Genomic DNA, 18,965 nt, shown 5'->3' on the forward strand with positions numbered 1-18,965 from the left:
TGAAGCTCAAAATGGAGGGCCAATTTTACCTATAACGTCAGTGGTTGAACGCGTAGCTGATGCGCTTAATATTGGACAACGAACTGTTAGACGGATAACTAAAAAAAAATATGGCGAGACTGGCACAGAAGAAAATAAACTTCACACACCAAAAAAGAGAAAACGAGCAAAACCAGTCGTAGGCATCGATAGCTTTGATGCCGATGCTATCCGAAGACATGTTTACGGCTACTATTTACAGAAGGAGTATCCAACAAGAAAAAAGTTGGTGCATTCACTGAAGGAAGCTGGATTATTCTTCGGTGGGGAAAGTTCTTTAACGAAGATTTTGAAGACCATTGGATTTCGATACAAAAAATGTAACAAACGCAAAATATTGATGGAAAGATTTGATATAGCGATGGCAAGGTATACTTTTTTACGGCAAGTGAAAGAAATCAAAAATTGGCAAAATGTTGTGTTCTTGGATGAAACATGGCTTAATGCTAACCATACTGTAGGCCGTTCTTGGAACGATGACACAGCAGCATCTACTTCCAAAGTTCCTGTAGGAAAAGGATCGCGACTTATAATTTGTCACGCCGGAACCATCAACGGGTTTGTCGAAGGTTCTCTCATGGCTTTTGCGTCAAAAACCACTGGAGACTATCATGAAGACATGAATGGAGAAAAGTTTACTGAATGGTTTACCTCAATGTTGTGTAGCCTCCCTGAACCATCTATTATAATTATGGACAACGCCCCATACCACTCGATGCAAATTGACAAGCCACCTGCCCAATCCCAAAAGAAAGCTGATATCGTCGCATGGCTTCGTAAAAATGGCGTAGATGCAAACATGAATATGTTAAAAGCGGAATTAGTACGTCTTTTAAAAGAAAACAAACCAACCAAGATCCGATACGTCATTGACGAAATAGCATTAGAACATGGGCACAGAGTTATACGGTTACCGCCTTACCATTGTGAGTATAATGCGATTGAGTTGGTGTGGGCTCAAATTAAGGGATATGCTGCAAGACACAATACAGAACCCCCATTTACCACAAAAAAAATGCTAAAATTATTAGAAGAAGCTTGTGAACATGTGACTAAAGGAGACTGGGAAAAGGTTGTGAATAGAACTGTTAAATTAATAAGGGAAGATTATGAAAGAGATGTGAAAATAGATAATATTATAGAAAACGAACATATAATTATTAATGTATGTGATGATAGCAGTGACGACAGTGAAAATAGTAGTATGGACGAATCTGATTAATTATGGCCTTTTGTGGCACCTTTTTCGGTATCTTTTGTATTCATATGTTTCTTGTGTGCATATAAAGTATGTATATTCATTTTCGTTCAAATATTCAGTTCGTTCAAATAAATTAAATAAACATATACATTTTTGTTTTATTAAACCTATTTAATCAGGTACAAAAACAAAACTTAATTGTTTTTTGTTCGAGAATAAATTGACATTCCACATCACTATTGTAATGTGTCAAACCGGCCATCATAGCGTGCCGCTAGTGTAGGCTACAATAGCCCAAGCGAACGTAAAATAGACGGAATAACATTTTTCACAAGTAAGTACCTCTGCTTGAGCGAGAGGGACTGAGGGGGCCACGTTAGTTGCATATCTGGACAATGGACATGACTGTGGCTCTTTCTAATTATTGTCCTTGTTCTGAGATTCAGATTTTAGGTTTGAGTGGAGTTTTGAGTGATTGCTAAAATCCGTAATAGTCCGTATACCTACCTACGTAATTAACCGTAAAACCAGTTTACAAAGAAAAAAATTGTTAGTTATATTCTGTGGTTATATTTGAGTTATTTTGACAAGTTTGTAAAAAATTGTAAACTGTGATTGTAAAAATTTGAAGTTGAATGTGAATAACTATGTTATTGAAATTACAATAAAAATAATATGATAGCAAGAGCATGACTGTTTTTTTAACAAGGACAGTACTTTGTTAAAGCATGTCGTTTATAAATGATCCAGTATTAAATATTATCGTAGTGGGGTTTCATCATAAAAAAGGTTGCCAGGTAGGCTTCAATTTACTTTCAAATCAATAGTTTTTGTAAAAAATCGAAATAGGTAGAGTAGTAATGTTTGCTTCGTTAATAATATGTTAGGTACGAGTTAAAACTCATCTTAATCTTATAATTCATTTCTACTCTATGTCACTCGCACTAGCATGTGAGTCCGACATCGAGTAGTAGTGTATTATTAGTAATTATTAATAAGACTTATGTCTGAAGTTATTTTTAGGTTGAACATTGCTATCCTGAATTAATTCCTGGCAGTCCTTCGGAGCTTCCTGCGGCCTGGCGTTACCTTCCAGCTCTGGCCTTGCCTGATGGGTCTCATAACTACCTCTCTGATACAATATTTTTTAGTTTGCCAGGATTGACTGAACCCGCCCATACTGTGTATGGTGTATCATGTTTTCGCCAAATTCCTGTAGAGGTTTGTCAAATATATTTTTTCTAAACTGTGATGAAAATTGTAAATGTTCATCAGTACACTGTGTTAGTCACTCACAAACCATTTAACCAATTTAGATATCAACACTTTCTAAAGTATTGTCATTCTTATATTGTTGTGTTAAGATTCATTCAAAATTCTGCTACAATAATAACAAAGCTCAGTGTATTGTTCTGAATAAAACAAATGTTTTAATTATTTGTAGCAAGTGGCTCAAAAAACAGAAGATATGACAAGAAGTTCTGTTCAAAAAAGCGTTTGTGTAATATGTCGAGCCCCCCTATTCGGTCGTCTTGCCATAAAAATGGAATTAGTTGTGCGAGCATGGTTCCTGCAGGGTGACTTCTCACAAACGAAGCTATTGGAAGATGCTTTTAAACATCTAAATAGCTGTCCTGTCCAAATAGACCAAACGCTGGAAGGTATGCTCAACATTTATTTAAAACTAGCTGATGCCTGTGAATTCGTCCGCGTGGATTTAAATTTTTAAAAATCCAGCGGGAACTCTTTGATTTTCCAGGATAAAAAGTAGCCTATGTGTTAATCCAGGGTATAACCTATCTCCATTCCAAATTTCATCCAAATCCATTCAGCCGTTTTTGCATGATTGAGTAACAAACATCCAAACATCCACACTTTCACATTTATAATATTAGTAGGATTTAAGTAGTAACAATTGTCCTATAATAAAGTTAAGTATTGTTAGTGTTGGTGCCTAGTGCCCTATTTTAGTTTTAAGGGATATCTGGGCATCCAATCAAACTCAAATGCATTGTATTTACACTTCTTTAATGTGATAACATTAAATACAAGCAAGTCTGATAATGTAAGACAATCACTGTTGGATATCTAAGTCAAATTATTTATTCAGAATAGGTAACATATTACACTTACTGATGGTCAAAATTGTTTATTTGTAAGATGATATAGTGGTGATAATTAATTACGTACTTAAAACTAAAGCTACGAGGGTTCCAAACACGCCCAAGTCTGAGAGGAGCCCACAACAAACTCATATACATTGAGACATCATAAAATATCCAAAATTTCCAAAATGTTATAGTAGTTTGAACAATAATTAATTATTAGAGAGCTGCTGATCGATAGTGGAAAAGCTGCATCCATTATTGCTACAATCTCAATTGTTTTGATTGAATGAATCTATGTTATTCTTGCAGCAACAATGCATTTCAGTCAATAGTGATAAAGTGTCAGCCAATCAGAGATGATTTAGATTGTCTTACTGTAGCTGTCAAACTACGTTGATGGCCCCCTGATGGACTAATACAAGCGCACATAATTTAAAAATAAACTTTAAAATTACAGGTTTATCAGTACAAAAAATAGTTGAAAACTGGAGACATAAAGCTTTATTGTTATTCAAACTGCTCTTGCTGCGTAGAAAAATACTTATATATGGATCCCCAGCGGGATCACTGTCAGCCACTCTGTTGACTCTTGTGTCACTCTTGCCACAGTGCTTGGAGCAGGGATTATCACAATCTGCTAATGTGGTGTAAGTACACTATTATGTATAGCATGACTGACAACTTAACTTTGGATTAAGTTTACATGTTCCAATATATCTATCTTGCATGTTCCAATATATATATATAGGGGGTAAGGGGGTGCACTAACATCTTAACACCCCAAATGTCAACCTCACCTGCACGCGGTGCCCCCTGCGAATCAGCGAACGAGGATATGACGACCGAAGAATGGCGGGAAAACCATTCCAAATGGCTTGGCTTTAATAACACAGACCAGAGACGGGCAGCAGCGTCACTGGTGTGAAATAGCCTACAGCCCTGCGCTGACCAACCCGCCTGCCCAGCGTGGTCAGTATGGCCATTACTTCTAATGAGCAGCGCCAACAGACAAAGGCCCCCAGTTCCCGGCAGCCCTGCTATTCCCGATTACGGTAAGGTGGTGGGGAGCGGGTGGATAAGGAAGGCTGAGGACCGTGTTTTTTTTTTTTTTTTTAAAGAATAGTAGCCATATTAAATGACTAATATTCCCCTTTCCTCTCCAATTAAGCGTCAGGCTTGTGCTAGGAGTAGGTACGACAATAGTGCAACGGGCGGGGTTTGAACCGTCGACCTTTCGGTTTTCAGTCCACTCCTATACCGGTTGAGCTATTGAGGCTCTGTTTGGTGGCGTGCTCTTGGAAAGGCCTATGTCCAGCAGTGGACGCAAACAGGCTGATGGATTGGATTGATTGGAATATCTATACTATGTATAACAAATTAATAAAATAGCAGTGTCTGTCTATAATTTGGAAAAAAATTAAGCTTAGATGGTTATTTGAACTGTACCATAACTGAATCACATGTTTTTAAAATTTTTATCTGTCTGTCTGAACAGGCTAATGCTCGAAATGCTTGAACATATTTTAACGGGACTTTCACAGCTAAGTAGAGGATTAACCAAAGAATAACATAGGCTACTTTTTGAACCGACTTTCAACTGTGATGCTAATGATGGACAACTAAATTTTTCATACTTTCAAATTTCTTTTTCTTAAATTAGTTGAAGTCGCAGGCATCAGCTAGTTAGTTAATAAAATCAATGTATCTGTTATCTTACGTCTAAATAATAATGTTGATGAGTATAAGTAACTTATCAACAGATTATAATTTGTAATTACAAATAGATTGATCAAATTATGTTATGTTTATGATTGAAGAAACTGACACACTTTGTTTTTGCTAAATTGACAAAATGCCAGAACACAAAAATTAAATTTCCTCAAATTTGTGATGTTTGAGTATTTGGGGATTACACAAAGGACAATAAAATCAAGCAGAAACTTGTGAACAATGATTTGTAGTTTGTTAGCTTCCTTTGTTATTATTCATTTATCTTATCAATTGTTTTGATTTCTCTAACTATTCCATTATTCCTATAAGATAATATGATGAATAATTTTAGTTAAGTGAGTCAGTAGCTCAATTTCACACCCTGCTGTTTGAGTAGCATTAATTTACTACAATAATAATTCATTTTTATCTACTAACCTAATACAAAAAGTTAAGAGTGTATTTTCCTTTTTAATTTAGTTACTAGCTTATGCCCGCGACTTCGTACGCGTGGATTTAGGTTTTTAAAAATCCCGTGGGAACTCTTTGATTTTCCGGGATAAAAAGTAGCCTATGTCCCTTTCCAGGTTTTAAACTATACGCATGCAAAAATCACGTCGATCCGTTGCTCCGTTGCGACGAGATTGAAGGACAAACCAATAAACAAACACACTTTCATATTTATAATAGGGGTAGTGATTCTGTTTATCTACCCCAAAAACTTTAGGGTGTTCTAAGGTGGATATGTGTAAACTTATGTCAAAAGTAGACTGAATTAAGCCTTAGCAAACAATGTTGAAGGCTTGCATGAATGCTCAAGGATTTCCATAAGCCTTCGTTTACCTTAGGGTGGATGAATAGAATAACTGAAAGATTTTACTGGAACTTATAGTGATGAAAATGTTTATTATTACAACCATTACAAATTTTAGCTTATCGAGACCATTGTCACCAGTACCAATAATAGTGCCAGAAGGTAAATGTACAGATGTAGTTGATGGCAACACAATAATTCTTAACGATGCTCTCATAAATGGTACAAATCAATTTGAGGAGGAACTCTCACCAAAAGAGACAGGTAATATGTTAGAGGAAAAGGATAGGGTGAGCAGACAAAGTTTTGATGACTCCCTCTTATCAGATGTGGTGGACAGACAGGAGCTGTCAGGTGGTAGAGACAAGTGCCACAGCATCGGTGAAAAATATAAATCACAGAAACCCACAGATGCCCAGCAAAGTCCGACCATGGCAAGGGACATGAGTGTCGATGGACTGTACAATCTTACGGGGCAGATTGATCAAACTGAATGTGGGTTTCCATTACCACTGTTTGAAGATGGGTATATTTGCTTACCATACTTGTCCCTGCAGTATTTAGACCTGTTGTCTGATCCGAGTGTGCAAGGATTTGTCGTCGGCGCTTCGAATGTGCTTTTTAAGCAGAAAAGGCAACTGTTTGATGTGTTAGTGGAGCTTAATGAAATGAGGATAGAGACTGCAGATTTAGGTCTCAGGAGGCAGCTAACTCTGGGCACGGAGGATCTGCGGTTCGCCGACCACGTGGTGCGCCACGCTTCCACGCAGGGCGACGCGTGGATACGAGACCAATTTGCAAGTTATCTGATTTATTTAATGAGGACATCACTTTTGCCAGGTAATTTAGTTTAGTTGCTTTAGTTTAGTTAATTTAGTTTAGTGAAATGTGCTTTATTAAACTGTATTTTACTTACTCAACAGTTTACGAAACTCGGTTTCTCAATTATTGCTATAGACACTCTTTACTGTAGGGCTAGCTTAACAGACTTATAGCATTGACGTTATAGCATAGCAAAGGCATAGCATCTCGTAAAGTTTATCTACTTTGACTCACTGCAGAGCAACGGTGACTGTCGAAACGAGTATTTTCTAAGATGTTTAAGCGTGTTCGCGAGGAGTATTGAATATGATGATTCATGTCACTAGGAACTATCTCTTGCACACTATTTTGAACTCTATTTTATTTGAAAATTGCTCGAGAATTTTGTTGCTCGTGAAAATCTTATAGCATAGCTATCATGCAGTACAACACGACTTAAGATGGCAAGAAAAGACATTTTAACTTGTAACTAGTCTCTTTCTCAGCAATGTAATATCACTGTCATCATTGCTGTTACAAAGTTATTTTCACTGCCATATAGTTTTATCAAGCCTTATATTTTAATATTGTTGAAATATAATAAAATCAGTAAACCAAACAACTTAGGTACAATTTTTTCCCCATTGTTTTTATTACAGAGGGAAGCAGGGAGATAGAATCTTATAATACTCAATTTATGAGTGCTTTCAAAGCAACTCCTGCATACGAGAAGTGGTTGAAGGCGACAAATAATGCGGACATAGAAGCTTTTGTGAATCTTATGCCCTTACATCCTTTCAGTGGTCAACTCTCTGTAGCTGATATGAAACTAAAATTTGCCCAGTAAGTAATATCTTGAATTTCAAGCCATATCTACACCACATCAATGTTTGTATTATGCATCCTTGGAGTGTGAGCATGTGGCTTAAAATAATACACAGATTAGGATAATGTGGCTAATTCCTTTGTACACAATCTCTAAACTAAACTAAAATATCACGTCTAAATCTATTGCTATCCCTTTCATAATGTTGCTTGCGGAAAAGGAAAGCACTAGATTTAGACCTGTTAATTTAGTTTAGTTTAGAGATTGTGTACTAGAGAATCAGCCCCACTGTCATACTGTGAATTATAAAACTACCATAACAATGTTTATCGTAGCTTTAGTTTTAATTTCACGTAATCAGTTATCACATTATATCATCTTACAAATCCAAATCCATATGCGCTAATTCACATTGGTTTCTAGTTCTACTATGTGCTCCGCCCATTGCCACTTTAGCTTCGCAACCTGTTGAGCTATGTTAGTTATTTTGGTTTTTTACGGATCTCCTCATTTCTAATTTAATGACGTAGAGAAATTCCGATCGATAGTCGTTGTGGTCTCAAGGTGCTGGAATGGCGATCTCGCACCGGAAAGCGCAGGGTTGGCGCCGCAAGACCGTGACGTGTGGAAGTATAAGAGACATATGTCCAGCAGTGGACGGTCTATTGGTTGATGACGATGACGACGGATAATTTCACATTAGTAAACTTCAACAGTAGCATCGTACAATATCGTACACAGCATTTTGCACACACTTGCACCAAACTGTTTCGTCTGGTTTCGCTTAATTTTGAAATGCTGTCACTTTTTGTCAAGTTTTAGTTATTCTAGGTTTGACTAGAAAAGGACAATCATAGAAAATTTTACTTGAACACATGAAAAGGTTGGTGCAAGCCTACCTATCTTTGAAAACCATATGCTAAAAAAATAATCTTATCCACAGTACGATGTCGACGACGGAGGGCGGGCGTAAGGTGACCGCAGCGGTGGCGAGCACGGGCCGCGCCGTCGCGAGCACGTCGCGCGCGGTGGGCGGTGCGCTGTCACACGCGCGCGGCGCGCTGTCGGGCTGGTGGAGCGCGCTCACCGCGCCCTCCTCGGCGCCCTCCACCGCGTCGGAAAACTCGCTCGACGACAAGCTCGACGTGTCCGACGCGGCCGACCCCTCCGACGCGGAGGACGTCCTCGACCACCTTCACGAGGACAACAGAAAGACCCCCAACCCCGACGCAGACCCGCCCGACAAGGTCATCGACGAACAGTCCACTCGTGTCGGCAAAATAACAGTCATTTGAACTGTGATATTTAATTAGTGAATTTGTTAAATCGTTTTCGCAATGTGTAATGTATTATAAATTATAATAGCAAGTATACATACTGTTTAATAGTAAGCTTTCAGCTTCGGTCAAACTGAGTTGAATTCCATGCGGTATGCGAATTGCGTGTATTAGAATGACAACTTAAACTTATGTATAGACGTGCAAGTTACTGGCGCTAGCGACTGGCGTCAGGATGCGCTTGCCACGCGGAATTCGGCTAAGTTTGACCGAAGCTTAAATGTTTAGCTCTAACACAATGAGATGGCCACTGTTTAATGCTTAGTTAATCATGTTTAGTAAGCGTTTTTAAGCAGCTAAAGTGTGTGGACACAACTTCACTATTTACAAAGCAACAGATTGTGTACTGCCCATGAGTACTCCGTGCTCATATATGAGCTGTAGACACATTCAAATCTAAATTATCGCGTTGTTAACTACCACTGTAAACTATATCTTTCAAGCGACTTGAGATCTATTGTTATGGCTGTATTAAATCTTCATTTTATTTATATAATTGATTTACATATGACAAAACATCGATTTTAAGATATTGTACAGTGAGTAGCGTCAATTTTAATTAGTAGACGAATCAATTTAGGTACGTTTAAAAAAAATTACCGGTATTCATTATTTCTCGAATATTCATAACATAGTTGTGATCAATATCTATAATTAAATCTATCTATCGCAATCGCAATATTATTCTTTTTATATCTTGGACCAAGTGGTTTATTCGTCCAAGTTTCAACATAATCCAATACGACTCGATGCTGCACTAGTGAAGTTTAGTTTATAAGAATTATCTTGTAAATACGATTTTCATACAGCCGATTCTTGATAATTTATTTAATTTTATTATAATGTCATCCGTTTTAGAGTTCAAACTTTCTTGAGTGGTAGGTACTCATGTATTAGGTACTTATATTTTTAAGCTATCATTATAGGAAATCAATAAAAAGACGGTAATTATACAGTTTCAACCACTTACTATAAAAATTATACTAAGTTATTGCCACATTTACGTTTAATAGAAATATATTTTTTTATCTGTAATCGTTTCTTTTGGAATGATGAGGGCATGAGGCGTTTCGTATATAAGACTAGTCGTTTTGAATTAAAAAAAGAACCAGCATCTTTGACATATTGATCGATATAAAATATTATTCGTGTTATGAATTATGATCATCTTTGGTACAGGGAGTTGACGTTAATTAATGTGTAAAATAGCTATTATGGCTCTATTTATATTGACTATTATCGTTACTTAGTAGTTACCATCTCTGTTCAATTGCCGCGGCCGTGGACGACTGATACCAGAAGAGCCGGTAGTGTCAAGTGTCCAAAATGGGAATAGGCAAACCTTCTACGCTAGACGAACCGAGCACGAGTGAAGCACAAACGGAGCCGTTCTCGGCTTCGTCGTTCGCGGCGTCAAGTGTGGACGTACAACGAACCTACAACGATCACTGTCCTCGAGCGCGAAGCAAATCCCTTGTGTTCGTTTAAAAACCTACAACAGGCGGAACGCAGGCGAGCACGAACGAAATGCTGGCAGCGCGCTCGTTCGAGGCTTGTAAGTCGGTCCACACTACCTACGAATTGTGCTCGGCTCGTGCTCGGTTCGCCTAGCGTAGACCCACATTTACCTTCTATGTAAATAAACCGATCAAGTGCGAGTCGGATTCGTACACAAAGGGTTCCGTGCCATCGTACAATATATACTTAACACTATGCACTTTTTTATTTGCATGGTGGCCATTTTGAAATTCCCTATTTTGGTTTTTATTATTTGCTATAGCGGCAATTGAAATATACACTGTAACTTCTCGGTTCATGAGATACCTATACATCCTGCAAATAGACAGACGGAATGCGGAGGCATAGTGATGGGATCCTGTTGGCAATCTTCGGGTATAGGACCCTAAAAAATTTAACTTTATTTTATTTTAAATTCTACAACTTTTCTGTGTATTTATACAGAAGTTTTAAAGAAAGCGAAACTGAAACGAGCTCTGACATAACATAATATAATAGAGGATCTTAAATGACAAAAGAAAGGAAGATTTAACCCATACCTATTATTATGCCTTCCTATACTATATTATGCTATACCTATATTGGCCTTCTTCACCTAACTTTATGGTCCAATGTCGCCCGATCAGTCAGTCGCCCGCCCACGGTAGTTCAACGCCAAAACTTGAATAGGGCGTCATGTAGCATTTCCATTTCGTTATAGTGATGTAGTTAAATTGATTTTGTTTTTTTATAGTCAAGTAGTCGTATACCAATTGGATGCGTTCGTGTAAACTTGTGATCTCTGATATATACTTATAAAATTTGTTGGTATATTACACTTAATTTATAATAGTGAACAATAAATTTGATTTGATTTCCAATGGGTTTCGTTTTGTGATCCGATTTTAAGTACCTACCTAAGTATTTAAAGCTTCCATTTCGACGATAGTGTGGCTAATTCCGTTGTACACAATCCTAAACTAAAATGGCACGTCTAAATCTATTGCTATCCCTTTCATAATGTTGCTTGCGGAAAAGGATAGCACTAGATTTAGAGCTGTTAGTTTAGTTTACTTTAAGAGATTGTGTACAAGAGAATCGGCCCCATTATACATGTAAAATAGAAGCAGATGTGTTCCTCTTAGACTTAAAACTAACACACTCGCGACTTGGGTCACATTTGCAGAGAGCTATCTTTACTACTCTCGTGCGTTTTGTATCTTCTGTCTTACTCGTCAGCGAATCGAGTACAAATAATGTGCCACGTTATAATATTATGAACCTAACGTACGATGTACACATTCTCTGAACTAAAAAGACAAGTCTCTAAATGTATTGCTCTCTTTCATAATGTTCGCTGCAGAAAAGGATAGTAATAGACTAGTGCTTGGCAGCAATCAGACCGGGTGGCAAGTGATAGAAGGTGCCTATTCACTCTTGACTTGAAAGTACCTACTCATATTAAAATTGGAACAGAAACCGGATGCTGCTTCGAATTAGAAATGAGGCAAATCGCTTCGTACGTATCCGTGGAATTTCGACTACGTACGGAGACCCTGGCGATGCGTTGCGGATAGTAGAAAGGTGAAGCAGGAACTTATTGATAGATCAGATAGATTGATAATTATGTTACTACTTGTAATCTAATCTAATTCCTTCGGACAAAGCCCTCGTATAATTATGATAGAACTTCACTTACAGGTAAGTTCGTTTAATCATTAATTCATTTCGGTCATTGCTGGCTGCCAGTTTTTCGGACTGATCAATTATAAGGACCTTATCTGATTATAATCTACGAAACTAGCTAATAAGAAAAGGAAGCTAGATTAACAAGGGTCAAATCAGAGTTTATTTGCCCCGCTAACGTCAATATTGTTAGTGAGGTTTCATTTTAATTTAACTATAAACATTTATGATTATTCAAAAAATGTATATTTTCATATTCTTAAGAATAAGTACCTATATCACATTTCTGAAGAAATATTAATAATAACGAAGCAAATGCAATTACAATGATTACATGTAAGCACCTCCAATCTTGATGAGTTAAGTACGTTTTATAGTACAGGCAGGTATTCTACCTAGCGTTTCCTTGTAAAGTTCCTCTACGTTTTTATCGTATACTTCAGTGACAAATATATAGGAGCGATTATACATAATGTAAAGTTTAATAATGTACACAGGGCATCTACGTATTGAGAATTTAAAGCTGTGCAATATTTCCTTTAAACGCTTCGAACTGCTTTCACATCATCGTTTGTGCGTGAGTAGCGCGCGGGCGACGCCTTCCACGGCGGCGGGTAGTCGGTTCCTTCCGGGAGCGGCGCTACTGCTCACACCGCCGAGTCAGGCTCGTGCGGAGGCCACGGCGGCCCCGAGTCGAGCGAATCCATGGCGTCCTGCCGCCACAGCCCGCGCGTGCCGTCCGACGTGCCGTGCGCCAGCAGCCTCAGATTGTACGGCTCGATCATGTTCGACAACGACGTCTCGCTCGGCTCCCGCGCGAAGCGGACGCGTGCCGCCGTCCGCACCTCGCTCTTGCTCTCTGGCAGCAAGTCAAAGTCCGGCGCGCTGCCCCGCGGCGACTCCGCGTCCGTCATTTCCGAGCGTGGCGAGAAATCCGCGCTCGCCGTCCCGTCCTGCGGACTGCGGTCGGCGCACTCAACGCCGAGCGGCCTCGCGATGAGCGCGCCCGAGCCGGAACGGGCGGGAACCGGGGAGCTCGGCCGCACCGACCGCAGCGCGTTCCCAGGCGGCGACGACACCAAGGGAGCCGACTCGTCATCGCTGGCAGTCTCGTCCCGGGGCGGGCTGCGGTCTCGCGAACCCGGCCCGCGCGACATTATCTTATCTTTGAACCTGGCGAGTCGCTCGGCGGAGCCGACTTTCCGGAGGATGTCGGCGGTTCGGCGCAAGTTGCGCAGCTTGAGGTCGAGCACGGGCGAGCCGGTGCGCGTGGAGTCCTCGACGGAGAGAGAGCGCGCGGGCGGGCGGCGCGCGGCGTCGGGCGCGTCGTCGGGCAGGCGCAGTGAGGAGGGGCGCGCGCGGGCTGCGGCGCGGCGCGCGCGTGGCCGAGCCGTGAACGTGATGTGGCCGTCGTCGTCCTCCTCGTTCTCGACGCTGAAGCAGACGGCGGGCGCGCGCGGCTCGCCGGCCTCGTCTGAAACGCAAGGCGCTGCGTGAGGCCGCGGACGCTCGCGAGCGCGCCGGGCGGCGGGCGGCGGGCGGCGGGCGGCGGCCGGCGGCCACGCGAGCGTCCTCCACGTATTCTCGGGGGCGAAAAATAAAACGAAAGAGACAAGTTCATCTCATATTTATTTATCTTATTTGCATTATATTTTCATCTACGGAATGCTATCATACGTATTAATACGATGGAAGTATAAGACATGTAATGTACGGTATGCTACAAAAAGATATGTCGCCAACGATCAGTTCTGGCACAACGTGAAACTACCGATAGGGTTTAGTTACTTTAAGTATCGAAACGCGACGATAGTTGGAAAACATTTCAACATTTTCATTATAATATAAATTAATTATTTTGTATACTTAATATTTCAATGAATATCTACGACGTAAATACCCTCCGATTTAACAATAACAATTTATTTATACTTATATTTATGTTCTTAATTTAGCGATTCGAAGGACACAACATATTTTGTAGAAAACATAGGGTAGAACTCACAATGTAAAGGATTGTGGAGAAAAGTTATCAAAATGGTTATGGCACATTCAGCATCTTTTAAAAAAATAGGTAAGTCGAAGTGTGCTCGCAATAAATCACAACCGAATTAAAAGGCCACAGCCAACATAAACTTCTATCTTACGATCTACATTATTGCAAATTAACAGGAATGCTAAATGATAACTAACCTACTTATTCTTCGAATTAAATATACATCACAATAGCCTCGAGTGCGTGCAATTGTCTAAATCACATTCAGTGGAATTTAAAGTTTTATAACATTTAATAAGTTACAAAACGATTATTAAGTACTCTTACTAAAAATTTAGTAAAATAAACTATAAGCATAATATAACATCTTTGAGATGTTTAAACGCTTAGGATGCCTTCAAAATGGAGTACACGTACACGCGTGCGTACGACGTCTTATATGAAGGCAACCTAAAAATAAAAGTACGGCAAAAAAGCTTATAAATAAATTGAATCTAAAAATACTGATCATAACATAAAAGAAAATCTAAAACAGTATCTACTACAGTACGATGCCAACATGAGATCTTGTTATTAGTCTAACTAACAATATTAAAGTTTCTTGTCTTTTATTTTAACCGGATATAAAATGTGTCATGCACCAAACAAGACACAGACTTACAGCCGTACTCAGAGTCGCTTAATCGTTACTTAAGATTGAGTTAAACGAGACAGAGCTATATCTCTCACATAAATCTGTCTCGTTTTAACTTAATCTTAAGTAACGATTAGCGACTCTGAGTGCGGCGGTTAATATATTGCGAATTTTAATTATAACAAATCAAAATAGTTTTTTTTTGGAAAGCATGTTTGTTAACCTTACTAATAAATCCGTCTACCCAAATTAAGCTTATAGCCTATGCAAGAATTCGACACGTGCGACAATAGTCCAGCAATACAATAAAAATAATAATTTAAATAAATTATTTCCTTATAAAATAGGAACATTGCTTTCTAACTAAAATGGTTACTTTTTCGCCGACACATGCTGATTGCACATATCGACACGCGTCTCACTGTCAATAATTTCGCTACGATCTTCTCTGTAGGCTGTAGGCCACACCGATCACGTAGACTTGCAAACGTTTACAATCCTAAGGTTGGTTGGCGTTATAGCGTCCTTGGACCGGCATAGCCGCATCATACTAGTCGACGAAGCAAGGTGCTACACGCGTAACTGCAAGCTTATCAGGCCTGCGTTAAAGCTACTTTTTATGCAAACCTCGCACATTGAAAACAAAAATGGCACAATCCAAAAATTTACAGTTCTGAGTTGCAACTACAGCCGCTGTAATTCTGTGGAAAAAACAGGTCCTTTGTAAAGATCTTTCTCCTCTACGACCTACAGTATGCTTTATACTTTAGGCTTAGTTATTTTTTTTATTACTTACTAAACGCAAAGATCTTCTCGATCTTCAATACTGTCATTTACATGACAGTATTGAAAATCGAGATTTTGGATAGGGTCACTCTTGTTTTCAATGTGCGACATGTTAAATGATTTTGTGCGAGCGCTTGCGCACGACATCATCATACGTTTACGCGTGTACCAAAGGTTGTCTTCAATTGAAGCGCGTTGTATGCGCTTCCACGCCGACGTTTGGTGCGCGTTTCTTTTATTATTTGTTTCAGTCAAATTAAAACAAATACACGTTTCATACGATTCTGGTGAATTTTTATACATTTGACAAACACGTGTGTTGGTGACTCATACAACATGCTTCAATTTGAAGGCAACATAATGTGCGATCAGCATAATATGTCTGCGATTAGCAAAAAGGTGTAACGTGGCCCCAATTCAAACTGTTACAGAAAAACGTCATCGGGTAGATTTACAATGACGTGGTCGGGACGCTCGCCCTCGGAGGAAGAGTCCGTGAAGGCGGGGGAGGGGGTGTGGGGTGTGGGCGGAGTGAGGAGGACGGGGGAGCTCGCGGAGGGGGTCTCGCGGATGGTGCGCAGGGCCTCACCTGAGGGCGCGGTAGGCTCGGACTGTAGAACGTCCTCCATTGCCTCTTCGTTTAGTGTTTGAAGCGCGCCGCATATCATTTGCTCCTCCAACGTAACCTGTTTAATTGAAATGTACATTAACATAAGGTTTTCCCATATCCGATGTATAGTGAACGCAGAACAAGTCCTATCTGAACACGAGGCTTATGGCTACGCAAAACAGATCTCAGCCAGGCTTGTGTACCGATGAAGGATCGATTGTTTTTCGCCCGAGGCATTTATTATTTATTTATTCGAGCCCGCGCTAACTCTACTAAATTTCATCAAACTCGGTTGAACTGTTGGGCCGTGAAAAGCTAGCAGACACACACACTTTCGCATTTATAATATTAAGTATGGATTTTTATGAACATATATTTCTATGGAAAATACCACAATACATAAAAACAAGAAAGTCTAGAAAGAGATGCAACATAAATATATTATAGACAAAACAGACATGGGACGCAAAAGATTTATTTAGTACTAAAAGTGTCCAATCAATTTCCAAAAACCAAAACTGGCCAAGTGCGAGTAAAACTCGCGCAAAGACCGAGGATTCCGTACCTTGGAAGGATAGGTATAATTATTTTGATTTAATTATGCGAGCGCCTCAAGAACAATAATCTGGATAACACAACAAATTACAACATAAATATTATTCATAGGAAACTAGTTTATTCTTAGTATATTTTGTTGTTAAAATTCAAATAAAACTCTTACAACTTATACAGAATTTTGTATGACAATAAATTAATTTAAAAAATATAATAGCTGACTGAGATTTGAACTCACAAGATCCGCTATTATTCAAAGTAAGCACTTTTTAGAATTAGTTATATGAAACTTAACGAATCAGTGCAAAAGTTGTCATGTTAAATTAGGTACTATAAATGCATAAGTAAATATAAGTTTACCGCGTAATCAAGATTTGAAAATGATTTTCGATTTTTTTCTTAACTCGTTCCACCAGATCTCTTTCAGAGCGTATTAAATACGCTCTGAAAAGCTTACTTTTTACCGAGTTAATTTTTTACAGCAATTTTACAGCCCATTCACCCTTAGTATTCAGTATTTTCAATTTGATATCTGAAGCTGAGGAAAAGGGCCTTAATACATGGACAGACAGACAGACGGAAAAAATGATCCTATACGACTTCCTTCTTTCATTAGGCGGTACGGAACCCTAAAAAATGAACTTTCATGCACCAAAAAGAAAATTATGAAAATGTGTAAAAAAAATTAACAGGAAAGAAATTAATCAAAAGTTGAAAAGTGGGTGTCATGATGAGATGCAAATTTTGTTTTGTGCCTAAAACTCAAAAATCACCTGATATTCCGTAAAAGGCTGCAAGAGTAAAAGAAAATGTAAGGCGAATTTATTTTTGAGCAAATCTTTGCATTAAGACTTAAATTAAATTTTATAAGAGTGAACGTACTTCACCTATAAATTTTTAGGCCTGATGTAGGCTTGAAAGGAAAAACTAGCTAATATTTAGTGAAAAATTATTTGAAAATAATATGTTTTTACCTGTTTTTCAACATTCGATGGCCGACTACGTTGGTGTTCTAGTGCAGCTCTTGGCTTTATTGCATCCGTTTCTGTTTCACCCGATTTCTCCGTTAATACTGCAAATATTTTATTTTAATATTATATCTTCTGTTTGTATTAACTAATTATAAAAACCGGTCAAGTGCGAGTCGGACTCGCACACAAAGGGTTCCATACAATTGTACAAGATATAACAGTATGTACTTTTTAAATTTGCATGGCGGCCATTTTGAAAAATGACTGACTGATCTATCAACACACAGCTCAAACTACTAGACGGATCGGGTTGAAATTTGGCATGCAGATAGCTATTATGATGTAGGCATCCGCTAAGAAATGATTATTGAAAATTGAACTCCTAAGGGGGTGAAATAGGGGTTTAAAATTTGTGTAGTCCACGCGGATGAAGTCGCGAGCATAAGATCATAATGTGATAATAAACTACAAAAAAATTCACAAAAATTTTATGTGAATGATAAGTGCCATAAAAATGCATTTAAATTTAGCATTTTAAATATTACCGATAAAACGCCTACCCCCATCTTATTAAGTTCATGAGCTATGATGACGTAACAACGATGTTTTCTTAGTGAAATACATTACAACTTCAATCCATGTGACGTCACAGTCGAGTCGGAATTAACATGGCGGCTACGGTATAATGCGTTTTGGATATTTGTAGAACATACAAAAAAATGAAATCTTTTAAATGAATTATAAAATCAACACTTATAATAAAACTGTAACAGGTCAAATTCTGTACATTGAAGATATTTTGAATTTTTTTTTTCGAGGGCACTCTATAATCGATACTGAACCCAAAACTGTAATTTTTTTCATTTTTGTCTGTCTGTCTGTCTGTATCACGGCCGCGCATCACGCTGAAACTACTGAATGGATTCCAATGAAACTTGGTACGATTTGAGGTCATACTATGAGGAAGAATATAGGATACTTTTTATCCCGAAATTCAGCATGGTTCCCGTAGGAGAGGGGATGAAAGTTAAAATGTATACTGAGTTGTAATTCATTAACGCGTAGTCCGATTTCATTCATTCTTTTTTTGTTAGAAAGGGGATATTTTAAAGATTGTTCCGTAAATATTTCAAGGTCATCGGTTTTTAACCGACTGTCAAAAAGGAGGTGGTTCTTTTTTCTACATCGATTTTTTCGAGGTTTCTGGACCGATTTGCAAAATTTTTTTTAAATCAACAAAAAAGTTTACGTCGTGGTCACATAAAAAATTCTGGATTCAACTCCTTAATCCTGATGCTGCAGGGTTACTGCCCGCCTGGGTTATCAAGATTCAGGAAGTGTTCATAGTGAATTCATATTGTAGGTACCAAGCAACGACAACAATCCCGAAAAAT

At 38.7% G+C, this 18,965-nt stretch overlaps 2 protein-coding genes across 9 annotated transcripts in view; one reads left to right on the plus strand and one right to left on the minus strand.

The window, feature by feature from the left end:
• Window positions 1-1,554: 1,554 nt before the first annotated feature.
• Window positions 1,555-11,214, plus strand: LOC117996609 (late secretory pathway protein AVL9 homolog). Of its 4 annotated transcripts, none has more exons than XM_069509631.1 (7): window positions 1,555-1,574; window positions 2,264-2,461; window positions 2,685-2,901; window positions 3,806-3,995; window positions 5,991-6,712; window positions 7,333-7,516; window positions 8,443-11,214. In XM_069509631.1, exons 3-7 carry the CDS (start codon window positions 2,709-2,711, stop codon window positions 8,792-8,794), a joined length of 1,641 nt encoding a protein of 546 aa, XP_069365732.1. In that variant the 5' UTR covers window positions 1,555-1,574; window positions 2,264-2,461; window positions 2,685-2,708; the 3' UTR covers window positions 8,795-11,214. The 4 variants fall into 4 exon arrangements, with proteins under 4 accessions (XP_069365732.1, XP_069365734.1, XP_034840605.1 ...); XM_069509633.1 differs by lacking the exon at window positions 1,555-1,574 and adding an exon at window positions 1,697-1,789; XM_034984714.2 differs by lacking the exon at window positions 1,555-1,574 and adding an exon at window positions 1,811-2,037.
• Window positions 11,215-12,242: 1,028 nt separating this feature from the next.
• Window positions 12,243-18,965, minus strand: part of Arms (Ankyrin repeat-rich membrane spanning) — a 58,225-nt gene continuing 51,502 nt past the window's right edge. For 4 of the 5 annotated variants that reach the window (XM_069509569.1, XM_034984693.2, XM_069509566.1 and 1 more), the window contains exons 24-27: window positions 17,575-17,672; window positions 17,374-17,391; window positions 16,025-16,121; window positions 12,243-13,493 (exon numbers count right to left, since the gene is read on the minus strand). In XM_069509569.1, coding sequence (XP_069365670.1) covers window positions 12,667-13,493; window positions 16,025-16,121; window positions 17,374-17,391; window positions 17,575-17,672 — 1,040 coding nt within the window. In that variant the 3' untranslated portion in view covers window positions 12,243-12,666. The remainder of the gene's footprint in view (window positions 13,494-16,024; window positions 16,122-17,373; window positions 17,392-17,574; window positions 17,673-18,965) is intronic. The other variant, XM_069509567.1, reaches the window with a different exon arrangement.

This window comes from Maniola hyperantus, chromosome 3 (assembly GCF_902806685.2).
Source record: "Maniola hyperantus chromosome 3, iAphHyp1.2, whole genome shotgun sequence".
Lineage (NCBI taxonomy): Eukaryota > Metazoa > Arthropoda > Insecta > Lepidoptera > Nymphalidae > Maniola > Maniola hyperantus.

Bases quoted from the DNA above. Each gene is read 5' to 3' on its own strand.
- LOC117996609 (XM_034984714.2), top strand. From the start codon at position 1,969: ATGTCGTTTATAAATGATCCAGTATTAAATATTATCGTAGTGGGGTTT. The intron at 3,996-5,990 runs GTAAGTACACTA...TACAAATTTTAG, and splicing joins TCACAATCTGCTAATGTGGT to CTTATCGAGACCATTGTCAC. The intron at 7,517-8,442 runs GTAAGTAATATC...TCTTATCCACAG, and splicing joins ATGAAACTAAAATTTGCCCA to TACGATGTCGACGACGGAGG.